The sequence below is a fragment of the Calidris pugnax genome, unplaced genomic scaffold, assembly GCF_001431845.1.
Source record: "Calidris pugnax isolate Ruff unplaced genomic scaffold, ASM143184v1 scaffold326, whole genome shotgun sequence".
Lineage (NCBI taxonomy): Eukaryota > Metazoa > Chordata > Aves > Charadriiformes > Scolopacidae > Calidris > Calidris pugnax.
The window spans coordinates 1,902,667-1,918,701 of record NW_015091265.1 but is presented as its reverse complement, the minus strand read 5'-3'; the positions used below and the strand labels follow the sequence as shown (position 1 = coordinate 1,918,701).

The window sequence follows — 16,035 nt, the reverse complement described above, 5'->3', positions numbered from 1 at the left end:
TTAAGTTACTGCCTCCTAATCCCATGAGACCAGGGATGCAGGGACTATGTCTGAAGGTGTTGCCAGTGGTATGGAGTTGGTAAAGAGGTTGCCAAGGCGATGGTGGTACAAAGTGGTCAGTACCACTCCGCAAGGCTCACTGCCAGCTCTGTTGCCAAAACTTCCAGTTTCTATGGCTGCACATATGGGGGCCATCTACCTAACCATCATTTAATTCCATGTCATGCACTGTTTCCGTTCCATACAGACAACGCCTTCCACATTTTTTCATCCACAGATTAAATTAGCGTGTATCTACTTGGTGTGCCAGCTCATTAATTAAAATACTCCATGTAAGAAATCTGGTCTTGGGATTGTTCTTTGGGCTCATTTAGTGATGCCCTGTAGCAAAATTTTGGGGTTTAGCACAACTATAATTAATCATCTGCTGCCTTTGAATGTCCTTGCCTCCTTATACTAGTCTCTTCCTTCTCCATCCTTGATAATAATTTCCCCTGTTGAGTCACAGACAATATTTTGATGCTTTCCTGGAAAACAAATGGCATAATCTGATCAAGTTTTTATCCAGACACAGAACTAGTCTGGTCTGATCTACCTGGGGCAAAGCTTTTCCCCTTCACTGGCACTACATTTACTGTTCACTCATCACAAAGAAACAATGCAACCTCCAAGATGGATTTCTTCAGTTTGCAAGTTTATTTTTCAAATTATTATCTGTTTCTCTTGAATCCAATGCATTACTTTCCCGTTCCTTTCTAGTGTTACTGTTAACTTACTTAGGTCAAAGTGCAGAACTGCCATCGCTACTTGTCAATATCTGCAACTGGTAGATGTGCGGAGCCTGGACCTTTGAATATAAACTAATTTTTGGCATCTTTCTCAAATCTGGCTGACAAAGGACGTCAGTGCATGCAAGTCTCTGTTATCATTGCTGTAAATTCACAAAGAATTTTATTTTTTTGCAAGCAGTTGAGTGGTTAATGCACTCTTTTGACTCAAAAGAAAAAGTAGCTTTCAGACCATGGTCTGAATTTGTTGAATTCCCACTATTGTTGTTTTGTAAACCAAACAAAAAAAAAGTGCATGCATAGTACTGAGGTGACACTGCTTAGCAATAGAGTTTGAAAGTGCTGCCTTTATGTAGATAAATTGTCTTACAAATCTCCACAATCTTAAAAATGTTTGTTATCTTTTTTCGAGAGAATTTAACTAACAAGAAGTTAACTAAACAACCATATGACTCATGTGTTTTTCCAGTGCTCTCAGGCTTAAGATATTGTAATTAAAAGACATTTAAGAAAAACAGGGGGAAGCTGGGAACAAGCAGACATCTGCATGTTTGTCTGCAGAGCACGTATGGTCAGGTATCACACCATGCTTCAGGACCTAAAAGCATGTAGTGTGTGTAGGTCATTCCCTTTTGAAGAAGTCCCCTTCTGTTCTAGATGCTGATAAGTCGCAATGTGAGACCTCCTTCTAACTGTAGATGTATTCACCTCCACAATACCCTCTGCCCAACAGAAAATACTGTTACACCACGTCACAGACACTGGGCTAAGATAACGAAGGCTAATCCTCCCCACCACTTCCACGCCTTCCACAGTCCCACATGAAGGGCAGAGAGGGCAGAGTTGAACTCGTGTCCCCCAAAGTCTGAACTCCTGCCCTAACCTCCAGACCTTCCTCCTCTTTAGAATAACTGATCTCAGTAGAAAGTATGTTTTGCCATTGGTTGCTGGTTAATTCAATTAAAAAAATGTTGAAAGAACCGTGCTTTCACAAGTGATCCCCATATGGCTTTGATCTGGCGGCACCCACAGCTAATTTGCTGTGACCGAATACCCAGAGAAATCTTAGTATAATTTCAGTGAGAAGCAGATGTTTGATGAAAACAGTGCTGTTGTAAAATTAAAGTGTTTACCTTCGTAGAAGCAGTGATTCAACAGGACACGCACTGCCAAATTGTAAAGGCAATTTAAAAAATACGCAGAGCGTTATATCGCTGTAATAATTTCTTCAGGAAACTGAGTGGCTTATTAAAGTCGTTCTCAATGACAGTGCGAGTGCAGAGAGTGCAAATTTTGGACCACAAAAAAAAAGAGGTAGGGCAGGGCCAACCACTCACGGTTGGCTGGACAAAGGGTCCTGCTTTATGCTTTGCACCAGAATCCATGCCAAAAATGGTATACTGCTGGTAATTCCTTACAGCAGGCTGGCCCCGGGCTGCCACTCCATGCATCTCGTCGTGCATCAGTTCTCTCACATAGTGGGGTCTTTCAAGGATGTGAAGACACTGTTAACATTTGTAATTTTTATTTCCATGTTGTTGATACAATCAGCATAGCCGGGGAAAAGGAATGAGAACTCTATTGAATTAAATGTAGGACAGTCAAAATAGAGCTGTTGCACCTCACTTAAATGAGACAGATGGGATCTGGCCTCTCTGCGTATCTCAAGGTGGTATCATTGCATGGACTATTTGCTAACTTTACCATTCCAATAACTTCCACAATATTTCCTAAGCAAAAAGTGTAAGAATTAAGTTGTGATTAGATCATTTGGCTTGAGTGACATCAGAAAGTTGGAATGAATCTAGGAAGCTCCTGTCTACAGTGACACTGAATTTCTACAGTATCAGTATGTGATTTTTGTACTTGCTATTGAATTCATACCTTTTAGCTATGTATCCAGAAAGGAAAATTGCTTTTTTTCTTTGTCCTAACAATGGTGTTGTGTTTAGAGCTTGTTTTGTTTTTCATGTGTAAAAACAGTTTTTTCCCCATGTGTACACTTGTGCTTGGTGGATACTGAATAAAACTTAGGTCATGTGAGTACATCTTCTAGGTCTGTATCAAAACATTAACAGTTTTTAGCTGCCTGAGAGTACAGGAGGATGCCTGGGAGGGACATGACATGAGTTGTAGGATGGACAAGCAACCATTCACCACAGAAAACTATGGAATGAGACCAGTACTTTAGGCAACTTGTTTCTTGTCATCATGAGTCGTGTCCCTGGCAGAGCTTAGTGGCCAAGCAACAGCTACCAGTGCTGCTTTGATGCTCAGTAACCTGAGTATTACCAATGGGCCTCCCTACTCAAATGTCCCAATCTAATGCTAATTAGTTACATGTCGGAATGTCCGCTCACTTGAATGGGCTTTGAGTGAAATTGTTTGCCTTTCCACTGTACACAAAAAAAAACCAACCCAGAATTCTGTCCAACTGCTTAGAAATGGTCCTTGGATGGTACTGAACAAGTCACTTTAAAGCATGAAATCTAGCACTGCAAGTTTCGGTACAGAAAGGTAGTTCAAATTTCCAAAGAAAGCAGTTATAGTAATTATTAAAAATATAATGTTTAGTATTATAAGCTGGTCAAAGAACAGTTTGTAAGAACCATTTGGGATTTTTTAAATGATCCAGAATGATAGGCATCTAGCTTTCATTCACCTTTGATGGTGGAAGAGAGCACTAGAAACTTGTCATTTATGCCCCTGTAAAAATCCAAGCATCCAAAAAAGAACTGGCAGAACTGGAAGCATCCAAAGGGTGAAGGTTAGTGATGCTGAAAAAACTCTGGTGGAACTTCCCAAAGTAAATGGCCTTGCAGAAGTTATGCAGGCAACCGGGCAGTATAGCTGGAACCATGAAAGCACCTTGAAGAAAGGTAAGTAATAGGAGGGGACCTGGAGAAAACATGGGGGTCTGATGAAAAGCTAGCTTCTTAAATATGACCAAGAGGCAAGAAAAATGAGGGAGAGAGATCAAGTTCTCTTCCTGACCTCCAGTGACCTCCAGGCTTGCTTTTTCAAAGCTGAAAGAGGCTTTTTGATGAAAAAGATGTCAGAATTATAAGCACAATCTGGCTGGAGAGCCAGCTCTCTAACTGGATTGCAAGAATTCTTTGAAAGTTGCAGATGTGTGGAGATTGCAGTAGGTACTTTCTGTAATGGAAGGGATTGCAAACAAGTGAATACGCTTTACAAAGCAAAAAGCAGAATTACCCTTCTATGGCATAACACTGTTATCAAAGAAGATTACCATACTTCAAGCAAAAACATCCATATTCCTAAAGGGATATTTATGTAGTCCATTATAAAGAACAAGAAAGAAAACTACTGAAAGCACTGCATGACCAGTATTCCATCAATGATAGGACTTAACTGCAGCACAATTGCCTTATCTGTGTTTGCATTAAACCTAGACTACCAAATTTTCTAGTCATGAAGATAGTCTTCTAGTCATAAAGATAGTTCACATGACCTTGGCTATACTCTATGAATAATGTCAAAAGTATTGTTACCATTGTTACCTTGTGTATCTGGAATAAATTTCATATCTAACACAAGGCAAAGACTTCAAAGACTGTAAAGATATTTTCTTTCTCCCTGCAAGCAATTTATCAGCATTCTTCCCAGGGAACTAATAGGCTCCAGGGGATTCCAGATGTCTTTGAATGGTCATGCTGCTTTTCCACTGAACTGTTCTGCCTATGGTTAAGGAACTACTATGACAACCTGTTCTCCAGACATTGACCGTCTGGCACTTTAGATGGCCCCAAGACTCACACAGTCTCACAAATTTCCAAATTGCTTTAACTAATGAAGTAGCTTGGGAGGAGGTCTTGGAAAGCTTGCTCTAAGTCATTCTAATAGAGCATGTAAACGTTATTATTATTCTTATGCCAGCAATTGTTCTGTCCTTTTTTGCCATGGTATCAGCAAAATTTCCTTTGTGGGAACAATTTAGCTTGGGGAGCAGTCTGCTGAATCTGGCTTGCCTTAATTCCATCAGCCTGGGGGGCTTTCTTCACTTAGAGGAACCTGTCTTCTTAGCAAAATAACTGAAAAGTAAAATCAAGAGTAGGTGGTGTAAGGGCATATCAGGGCAAGAAGTGGATTTTCATTTGATTTTATTAACTGAGACCTGAAGTCAGTAGCTGGAATTGAGTATTTTACCATTGCCTTTGGAGAGTGGAAGGTCGTTGAAGAAGGTTGTAATACTTTTAAGAAGCTAGGTGCCCTTCATGACTAAGGGTGACTTTGCCATTGCCTACTTTAGATGCCCACTTTTGGCATCAGGACATCTAAAAGGAGTGTGTCAGTGCTCCCAGGATGAGTCAGAACACTTACCCTCCTTCTGCAGTCAATAGAGAGATGAGTATTTTTCTTAAAATGTTGTTTACCATGCTGAGTGGGAAGCTGCCTAGAGCTAGCCAGCAGAAATGCTAATTGCAAGAAGGACTCTGAATTGCCACTTGTAAGGAGCCCCTGAGTCAGATCTGCACTTCAGGCTCCTCTGTCCAATGCTGACCCTTTTGTCTTGAGTAATGAGTCCTTGACTAAATGAATTTTGTAAAATAAAGTTTGTACCTTGATTGCAAAACAGCCCATTTAGACCACTCATCCAAAGAGGCTGTGCACAGTATTCCTTCCATGTCAGCCCACATATTCAAGCCCACTGTTCCCACTTCTCCAGAGAGGCCACGCTGCAGATAGAGGAAGTTATTCAAAGACAAAAGAGGATAGAGAAGAGGCATCCTACATCAACTAAACCCACATCATCCTTCCACTGACCACACTGGCTGGGTGTAAACTGACTGTAACGGCTTGGACTCCTAAGTGAAATGTAAACATTTTCCACACAGACACAATAGTTTAGGTGTCCACAATCTGGAGCTGAAGCCCATCCTTATGGCTTGACTCAGTTGCCTAAGCCTAGGTGTCTATATACATATATATATAAAAGATATGATCTTTAGGAGACTTGGGACAGTCTTTTGACACCAGAATCCTGTCTAATCAGCTGGATTGAAGTATTCTGCTCCAAATTCCCTGTTTTGGGAAAGGTTATCGAAAAGAGTGTGTCAGTACTGTCTAGACTAGTCTCCATCCTATTCTGTGATCTACCAACAGCGTATAAGGATGAGAGACTTAGTTACTGCAGCTGACACCCTGCCCCTGAAAATACATAAATTTTGTGTCATTTATAGGTATCTCGCTAGTGCTTAGCGCCAATTCCAAGGTAACATAGAGCTCCACAGAGAAGGGACTTTTAAATGCTTAAATTACATATTAGGGTTGTACACAGATGCCAATAGTCCACAGTTTTGGGGGCTATTTCAGTCCTAAGTTATTGAGACTGATTTTACTGATTCTGTTACCCTTTTTAGACATTATTGATTTCTGCATTTACTTGCTGGGTCTCACTGTATTAAAAATAGGAAACTTCACAGAAAGACAGAGCATTTTATGAAGAAGTCCCCTGTGTCTACCCTAGGAATTTGGTTTTCTCTCTGTCCCTGTGCACTGGTGCCTCATCTCCTTCTTCCACAGATATCTGCTCTCCCCAGCCTTCTTTGAATTGTGAAATTACACACATGAGAAGGTGGCATAACATGTTGCTGCAATACCCTCTTCTCCTCAGGTCCTGTGGATACCTGGGTAACTGTGAGGGAATCACAAACCTGCAAGATCCAAAGCAGCAGGGATGGTTCTACAAAAGCAGCCAGATTTTGCATGAGTTAGGTAAAATCTAGTTCAAGCACCCATCTCACTAGGATGACAGTGTCACCGGCTGGATCACAGGAGATGGTGGTTGTATTACCATATGCTCTTGAGCCATTGCAAGTTTGGGCTTCCACAGGTCTCTTAAGGAAACAAGCATTTGATATAGGGCATCATCATGACTTAATATAAGAAAAAAATTAATTTCTGTGAACAAAGGCATTCCCCAGGCTTTTAACTATTGTCAGAAGGATGATACTGAGCTAGGTGGACTTTGTCCTCACACAGTGGATGCTCTCATGTTCTGTAGCCAGAAAGTAGTTGCAGTAGTAAATAAGAATTATTTTATTAAAATAGAGGTTGGTATATAACAGTATTTTCCAGTACTCAGTTCTTCAGAGAAGTGTCTGTTACTTATGCAGTTGAATTACTTGAAAGCATTCTGTTAATTTGCAGAATATTATATTAAAATACAAACACTGGTGCTTTATAGCCTTTTAGATTTGCCAGGAGTAGATGAATTATGGCTGGGTAAGTATGAAAAAAAACCGGTGATTACTATCAGAATTTCAAATTGTAGCTAAGAACGAGCAGTTCTTGAGAATTTAAAAACTGAATGTACAGTAACCTTGACCACTTCCCTGAGCCTTGACGTCTCCCTTTAAAAACTACTCCTCAGTTTCTTTGTGTCCCTGTCTAGGGAGATAGCGAATTCATAAACTGCAGTAATTGAAACCAGTGCGAATTTCTTGAGTATGACTAATCATTACCATTTCTTACTGAAAATTCACTGTCTCCTAGCCAAGATTTTATTAATTTTAATATGAAAACATCCACACCTATCATGTCTCCCCTGAGGTCTGCTAGGCTGCTGCAGGGATGGAGTCTGCCTTCTATTGCTTTGGCTAGAGCTGAGGATGTGAATTTCTCTGGCCAAATGCTTTTTTGGATAACCTACAAAACCCCAGGGGTCAGGTTCTTGGCCTGGTAATGTTGCTTTGTGCTGCTCTGGCTCGGTGCCAGAGATCCCATCTTGGGGAATCCCAGGAGGAGAGTGGTGCAGGATCAGGGCATTCCTTCCTGACTTCAGATACCCAAACTTTCTCAGTTGCCACTGTACATGGCAATAAAAGGGAGCAGCCTTAAAGCTGCTCAGGCTTAATTGGAGGGTTGAAATGGCCCCCAATGGGATGCTTCCGCCCAGAAGAAACTGCTCTCAGTTGATTGACCTCGAGTATGAAGGGTCTGGTGAGTTAAGCAAAGGTACACGATGCATACATTTTCTGAAATGTTGACCAGACGTTTGGTCCCCTGGGAAATAGTTTTTAAGTTCTTGCTAGTTTTGTGCAGTCTGACAAACACACCTTAGCAGTGCAGATGAACATCACCAGAGTAAATAAAGCACAGACATGCACACACGTGCTATTTGTGTGTGTGCTTTTACATGCAGAATGAACACTTCAGGCTGCCCTTTCTGTCTGTGGGAATTAGGGAAAACCAGAAACCCAGCCACTATAAAATTTGCCTATTAACAAGGCTAAAGTACCACCAACTTGGTTATACCCCTCCAAAAAACTTGCGGATCTGTAGCCTTAATGTTGATTTTGTACCAACTCTGTGGCAAGTGACATATGAAATCACAAAATGGTTTAGGCTGGAAGGGACCTTAAAGATCTTCTGGTCCCAACTCCCCTGCCCTGGGCAGGGACACCTCCCACCAGACCAGGTGTTTGGCTGCATCCAGGAACCTGGGGAAAAGGAAGAGTGGATCTCACCAGTCCGTTGTTGACCTGCCTCTCATCCTGCTTGTGTGATACTACCACACAAACTCTATACAGTGACATGATGTTTGCCTGGTAGTCCAGGCAAACGTGATAGAGTTTCCTCAGTTTCCTGGGTGCAGCTGGTAGTCCAGGCAAATATCTCTAAAAGGTGTATCCTGCCCACTCAGTGCTAATCCTGAGGCTGTTTATTTCTGGTAATCATCACCTGATGATGCCACGTGGACTTTCCACCATCATATTAGGGTGACCTTGACAAGGAAGAAGGGCATGGGTGGAGTTCTCCATCCATGTAACCAGAATGTAAATCTTTCTTATCCCACAATGGGACCCCAGTCCCAGAGTTAGGGAGGGGGATGGTAGTACTACCTGCCATCTTGTTGTGTGGTTGTTTCTTTTCACTAGTGCCACGGAAAAGAGCAGGTTTGTGGCAAGAGGTAGAGACAAAGTGTTAATTTTGCTCAGGCACTCCCAGAGCAGGTCTGTAGAGCCCCTGTGGGCTTTACCCCCACTCACTGAGCCCAGGAGCTTTTGCACCCAGTGTAGGCACCAAGCTGCAAGCTGAAGTGGGAATACCCCCATAAACTCTGCCTTCAAAATCAAAGCTTCTGTGCTAAACAATTTCTAAATCAATAACACCCTCCCCCACCAGTACAAAAAAGAATTGTCAGTTAGTCAGCAGCCAAAAAAAACCCAAACCCCAAACCTGAAGCGTTTTTCCCTCTTAGAGGAAATGCACAGGGTGCCTGGACTGGGGTTTGTGAGGGAGAAGGAGCAGTGTGGTTTTACAACCAGTGCACCCTGCTCTTCTCTCTATCCCCTTGTGCAGCAAGAACACCCGGCTGCCCCCCTGTGACCCCTCTGGTGGGCCCAGGCTGGGGCTGATGTGCTCTAGAGGGAGCCACATCTGTCCTTGCTCTCAGGAATGGAGGTCATCAGTCTGCCAAGCTTTCCAGGAAAAGAGGGAGTGGCCGGAGAGTCTTGAGTTACTGAGCAGGGACCACCTGGAAAATAGCGTGCGGCGAGCACTTGTCCTACCTCTAGACACTCCACAGTAAGGAGTAAAGGATGCTGAGTTGCCTCTGAACTCCTACCCAAACTCGCTTGGAAGAAATGGAAGGGCAGGCAAGTAACGTGCATGTTCTGTTCTGAAAAAGAAATGGCATTTCTGCATTTCATTCTGTAGCAGAGGTTGGTTAGGATTACAATATTTGGATTTAGACTTGAAACACATAGGTGTTTGAGTCTATCTGGGGACAAAGACTGTTTGCAAAGCTTGGACCTTGACCCTGGTTCTGACCAAATGTACCCTGTAACTTTGATGTGTTTCTAGCTCTGATAGAGAAAAAAGGGGAAAAAATAATTTTCTTTCTCCATTAGGGAGAAAGCTCATTAATAATGCTGCCACTGTTTGGTGACTGGGGACAAAATCCTAGTCTCTTGAAAGACAAAGTTGGGAAATAGCTATCTTTTATTGCAAGAAATCAGGGTCATAAAAATTATATCTATAAAACACACAGCAGCCTGAACCCTCTACATAAAGCCTCTTGTATTTTATGCTTCCTTTTCTATTTCAGGTCTTCATTTGCCTAATTACTACTCAGAGGCTGGCAGAGATTTTCCCTGCAGCGCTTAGCTCTGCTGACTGCAGAGACCCTACCTGGCACACTAAGTTAGTGCGTCAGCATTCTAGGTAGAAATGAATGAAAAATCAATCAGGGCAGCTGCAGTGGTAGCATATACAACTCTAACCTACTTTGTGCATGGTTTCGAACATTTCAGTGTGTATTTAGGCATCTTTTAAAATGGTAAGTGGATCTGAAATAAAATAGATCTTTCTAGTCAGCCTGAGAACTGTTTTGTCATCCTTACTGCTTAGCTCAAGCAAACTTACCACCCTGACTGCTAAGCTAACTTGCAGTCTTGACTGAAATGCCAAAACCTATGAGAATATTGTTTTAATCTTGAAAATCTATCACCAGTAGATTGCATCATGCAGTGGATATAGACACAGTGATAGCTTTGATTGTTTTAACTGCATTTACAGACTAGATCTAGAGTAGGGCTGGAAAAGCAAAAGTACACTAGAACAGTTTTTGAAACACAGGTATTGCTTGCAAGGAGTCTGGTCTTGCAAGGAGTTTGTTTTCTGGATAATTGTGTGTGTGCTTTTATTATTTCATGTTGTATTTCTGCATAGACAGAGCTGAATAGGGCTTGCCAGTTTCATTTCTTGAAAGTCCATGATAAAAAGGTCCACTCTCCATGCCTAAAAATGAGTATCTGCTCTAACTTTTTCAGCTGAGTAAGTTAAATATATTGTAGGTCCATCATAAGATCATTGCTGTAACAAGTTGTGCAGTGCAACACTGTAAAGGTCTCAAAAAATTCACAAGCCTCTTTGTATGTGGTGCCCTTACAGTGAAGAAGATTCTTTTGACTGTAAAGATGAAGAGTCTACTTTTTCTGGTGCTGATTTCTGCCTGCTGGGCTGAACCTCACCCTGACAACTCAAGTCTGGAGCATGAAAGAATTATTCACATTCAAGGTAAGGAAATACGTGAGAAAATACCAGTATCTTTAGATTGCTGAGGGAAACAGAATAATGTGCTTAATAATCCTTAGTTGTTTATTCTGCTGCACTGCCTTTTAAATACTATTATTACAGGTGACAACCCTTTTCTGGTTCTGATACATTATTATTACTCCTAAAGAAAGTAAAAAAATTTAAAAAAAATAAAATTGCACTGTTTAATAGCACTTAGTCACAACCTTGCAAAGATTAGTGAGTAATGTACAGCATGATTTAAGATAAAGAGCATGCATCCTAAAGTAATAAGCAACTGCAATGGGTTGAAATACCTTTAGTTTATTGTGGAATATATTTGATTTTAAGAAGACGGTCATACATAGTTCTTCACGTTACAGAACATTATTGCTGTTTAGTATTTAAAAAGGCTCAGCACATCTGAGATAATAATTAGGCTATTTAAACTATTGAAAAAAAAAAAAAAAAGTAGCTTACCCCAAAAGAAATGTGTCTTTCCTCATACCTTTAATTCACACTAAGTGTTATACTGCCCTTCTGCATAATCCTGTTTGGTTCGTGTTTGAATCCCAGAGCTGATAGCTGTAGGAGGATTTCAGTCTGCAGTACAATGCAGCTGTTTTTTCAGCCCGGGCTTCAGTCATTGAGGGTCAAGAAAAAACAGGGGATTTATGCAGTAAGGACAGGCAGAACTAACAGGGGGTTTCCTGATTTCATTTACATGTTTCTTGAGGCTGGCTAAAATTAATCTTGCGAAGTTAAGAAACGCAGCATTATTGCCCTCTCTCTCTCCCTTTTTCAGCTTTGATTCCTTTCTCTCAACAGCTGGCAAATTGTGTTGTTTGAGTGTTTGTGTAAATATGAATTACCAAGTTAGGGCAGGTTACTGAGGAAGCTTGAACATTCAGAAGTTCACGGGAAAGTCACAGAAGTTAAAGGTACCCTGCACCTTTGAAAACAGGCACTGGGATTGTCAAGGTCAAACAGAGAATGACAGCTAGCTGGTTTCACTCTAAGGAAACTCACAGGATGAAGGTCAAATGAATGTGTTATATCAAAATGATATATGTCATCATATAACATCAAAATGTTATATCTCATTGTTTGAGAAGATGGACATTCACTCCCCAGGGTAAATTTCATAATTGACACCAATGTGTAATAAACACACAGTTTGCCTTTCCTTGTATAATGCAGTTTCTTAACTCTGAAATTTATTTATCTTTTTGGAAGATTAAATTGCTGGAAATAATTAAACCAAAATGAAATTAATTTCCCTTAATCGGTGTATGTTAAACTTGCTTGGTCAGCACTTTAGTCTAATTTGCAAGTCATATCTGTCGCTTCAGCACGTGTACAGTGCAGCCTGCAAGTGCTAAATAGTCTAAAGTGATAAAAGTTTCAAGATGGACAATTCTCCCTACCCATGAAAACTCCTCTGAACCTCAGGACTTTATTCCTTCAAGGATAGCTGTTAAAGCTTAAAACTGAGCTCTGCCATGAGCTTTGTACATCAGCTGATTCAGGCTCCGCAATGCACAGACCACAAATCAAAAAGAATAAAACTGTTCAAAACTTGGTATTTTTGCTATTAATTTCTTTCATTCCTCTCTGCATTGTGGAATCCCATCAGGCTTGGGGTTCTGCTCTGCCCGATGCTGCGTAAACACATAAGATGATCTACACCTGGAAACAAGCTGGAAATCAGGGAGGCTTGTGCAACACATGTGTTATAGCTTCATACAAAAGGTATTTTATATTGCATTAAGGAGTGTAGCATCCCCCTCCACAGCTGAAATAAGAGATGTGTAGCTGAACTCCTCCTGGATTTCGTGCTTTGGAATGCCTTGGAATTACAAAAGGTGTGGATAGATGTTGTGTAGTCAAGAAGACAGAGCTGCAAGGGATCTCCTGAGGCAATGAACTAATCCGTCTTCTGTTGCCTTTTTTACATCATGTAACCTCTTCTAGGTTTAGTTTCCTTTTTAAAAAAGCTGAGTTTCAGATCTCATTACTACAAGGTAGTTTTCTGACATGAAAAACACTCTCCTAATTCTCCATGTTTATTCGGAGCCACTGTATTGTCTCATGCTTCTCCCAGTGTTGTTCCTTAGCTTCAAATAACAATTTTTCTTCTTTGTTATTCACTTTAAAACATTAATAACACCATGTCCTCACAGCTGTCATTTGAGTAAACTTTTTTAAATTCTCCTCTGAGTCTATAACCTCAAGTTGCCTGATGATCAGGTCCATCCCTACGCTTGTTCTTGTTTGATTTCATACTTCCTGAGTGTGCCCAACCAGAATTTTATTCCAGATAAGATCTTAAGCTGGCATTTGTAATTTTTTTTTTTTTTCCCAGCTCACAGTACTTTGTTTTTCAGAATTTGGATCAAATCTGTACTCTTCCCAGCCATGTTGCAGTGCTGATCAATAGTCTAGACAATATTTAGGAGTCATTCTCCCTCATTCTCACTTGCAATTAACAAGTACAAGGTTTATATGAGTAATTCTTCAGACTAGGCCTTAAAAAAATCTAGATTATGCATTCAGTAGCAAAGGTTATTATACTTTTTCCATCCTTCTGTCTTCAAACATTATAAACGTCCATTCCCCTCCCTTCAGTGATGCCATGTGAAAATTTTATTAATTCAATAGTCACCTTTACTTTATAAGGTAAAATTAGTGGAAATATTAGAGTCTTGAAAATTATAGTGGAGAGAGTTTACTGGCCTTTTTCTAGGATAATCATTTATGCTTCAGTTCAAGCAATTGCAGTTTCCTCTGTATCTCGTTCTTAGACAGTTAGCAAAGTTTCTGCCATAACACCTGTCTATTTTCTCCATCCTAATTTCCTATATTTCCTATATCACTGGCTTCCCAGATCTCCAAGCAATCGATACATCACTTTTCCCTGGCCTTATACATTTATTTCTATTAGATCATTGTTATCAAATTAGCCTGACACCCTTTGGTAAGTATTGACTGCATTTTATCCCTCTTTCTAGTGACTTACTCTAGTTATGTTCTTCAAAAATTATTCTAAGGTCCTGTATACTGTTGAGGTCAGACTGAGTGGCCTGTTAATAGTTAAATTACTTTCCTCACATATATTTTTTATTTTGCTGTTGTCCAGAAATGCCTGGTACCATTCTTAAAGTGACAGATGAGCTAATATCTCTGCCATCAGTTTTGCCACAGCACGTGAAAGTAGTAACATCAGTACTTAAGGCTGGGAGTTTTCTCCCCTTTTCTTTGAACAGGCTACAGTTTCTGAGTTCAGCTTTCATCTTTATGTTTCATTTCATATCAATACACTCACATACTTGTTAAACAACATCATACTTTCAGAACATCAAACCCAACATTATTAAATGGAGAGGATTTGTTAATATAACTCTCGGGTCATTTCTCTATTGTCTTCCACCTTTATCTACATATGTAGTGACTCAATACTCCAAAATGAGCCTGTGCCTGTTTAAAAGACTTTTTTCACTGCTGCACTAAGACCTTTTACAGTCCTTCCTGACACGCTTTTGATCTGCTCCATTTTGTCCTCACTATCATTTCTTATTTCTTCACAACCTGTAATAGCACTAATATAGAGTGCCACCTCATCACCTTTATCTTTCATTTAGTCTTACTAAAGAGCAGTCACCTATTAATACTACATTATGGTCTGACAGCTATTTCAGAGTGCTTCTGACTCCCTTCACTACTGTGTCAAGAACCAGAAGATCTAATTATCCCACTTTGCTGCCCCTCCATTAGTATAAAAACTCTTGCCATCTCTCTCACACTTAGAATTTGCTACCCAAAGCAGTGTTTCATAAATTGTATTGTTTTCTGATTATACTGACAAGTCATTGCTTTTTGGGAACACAGAACTCTGTCTTTCAGATGCCATCTGCCTTGAAACTGTGGATTTCTTTACCTTTACTAAACACTTGCCAATGTCTTCAACACTGCAGTAGGCATAATTATCATGTTCTCTCTTAAATCTTTCAATTTTCCTTAGAAACGAGCCACTGGTTTCATGAATATCTCTGTTCCCGCTGTCACTGTCAGCTCTAGTTCCTGGTTGTCCCCTTGTTGGTTAATAAAGTGAAACTGGACCTCAGTCAAATTTCTCATCTGCTAGACAGTTTTACCCCTTACCTTTACCAGTATTCCTGTCTGCTTCTTTCCTCTGGCCCACTTCTTTTGTTTATATCTTTTATTCTTTGGTTTTATTCCAATATTTATGAACAACATTTATGAGATACCTAAAGCTGCATTTCATCTCTTCAGTGACTTTATTTCCTTTCCTGAAGCCTGTAGTGGATTTCATGGTTTTGGTCAGGCTGCTCTATTATCCCAGACTGCTTGACCATATCACCTTCCTCTCTGGTAGTTTGTCTGCATACAAAAGTCATTCCAGTTTAACTTTTGTGGACAAAGGCAAACAAGAGAACTATATTTGACTGAGGTGTCCTGTGCCACTCACCCTCCCACCCCAGTAAACTGCATGTGCCTTACAGGATACCAGTTTCACTGTTTAGAAGAAGTCATAATATTAAATAAAATCATCTGATGAATGTGAAAATGGGACAAAAGTATACCCTAGGCACTTCAGTGTCCACGACAAGAAAACAGTACTACTCCAAGCACATCAATGTAATTAAAGACTCCGATTTTCTCTGAAGTCAAGATCTGTGTAGGGCTCTGAGACCTGTGAGAGAGGAGGGTGATTGTTTTCAGTGCTCAGCTTTGAATATCTCTCTCATCTATTCATAGTTCTAGTTGCTGACCAATTATTCAAAGAGGCAGAGTACCCTTAAGAGATAAGAGCATTCTTATGTGTGTAGCTGTTCTGCAAAAGAAACGAAGTTTACTGGGTCATTACCTTAATTGCTAAGTTAATTACTTAGAGGTGGAAGGAGCCTTAACATAGGCTTCCACTTTGTTCAAGTATTAGAAATACAACAAGAAAGGCCAGAGAAAAGAATACAAATTTTCGTTTGAAACGGGCCAACTTCTACATTTTTAGCTCTCCCTTGCATATAAGTGAGTTTAGGTTACACAACAATTCTTTACCTTTCCGATGCAAGGATACACCCATTTGCCTATCAAGAAATCTGAGCAGATATATTTATGCCAACCAAGAAGTATATCAATGTGGAATGACAGATGTCCTATTATTAAAAAAAAAAAAAAAAAA

General features: G+C 40.2%; 1 protein-coding gene across 3 annotated transcripts in view; it reads left to right on the top strand.

The window, feature by feature from the left end:
* The window catches only part of HAPLN1 (hyaluronan and proteoglycan link protein 1), a 66,930-nt gene that overhangs the window by 23,025 nt on the left and 27,870 nt on the right, over positions 1–16,035 (top strand). For 2 of the 3 annotated variants that reach the window (XM_014960488.1, XM_014960490.1), the window contains exon 2: positions 10,710–10,835. In XM_014960488.1, coding sequence (XP_014815974.1) covers positions 10,736–10,835 — 100 coding nt within the window. In that variant the 5' untranslated portion in view covers positions 10,710–10,735. Of the gene's footprint in view, positions 1–9,291; positions 9,413–10,709; positions 10,836–16,035 lie in introns of those variants that run through there. The other variant, XM_014960489.1, reaches the window with a different exon arrangement.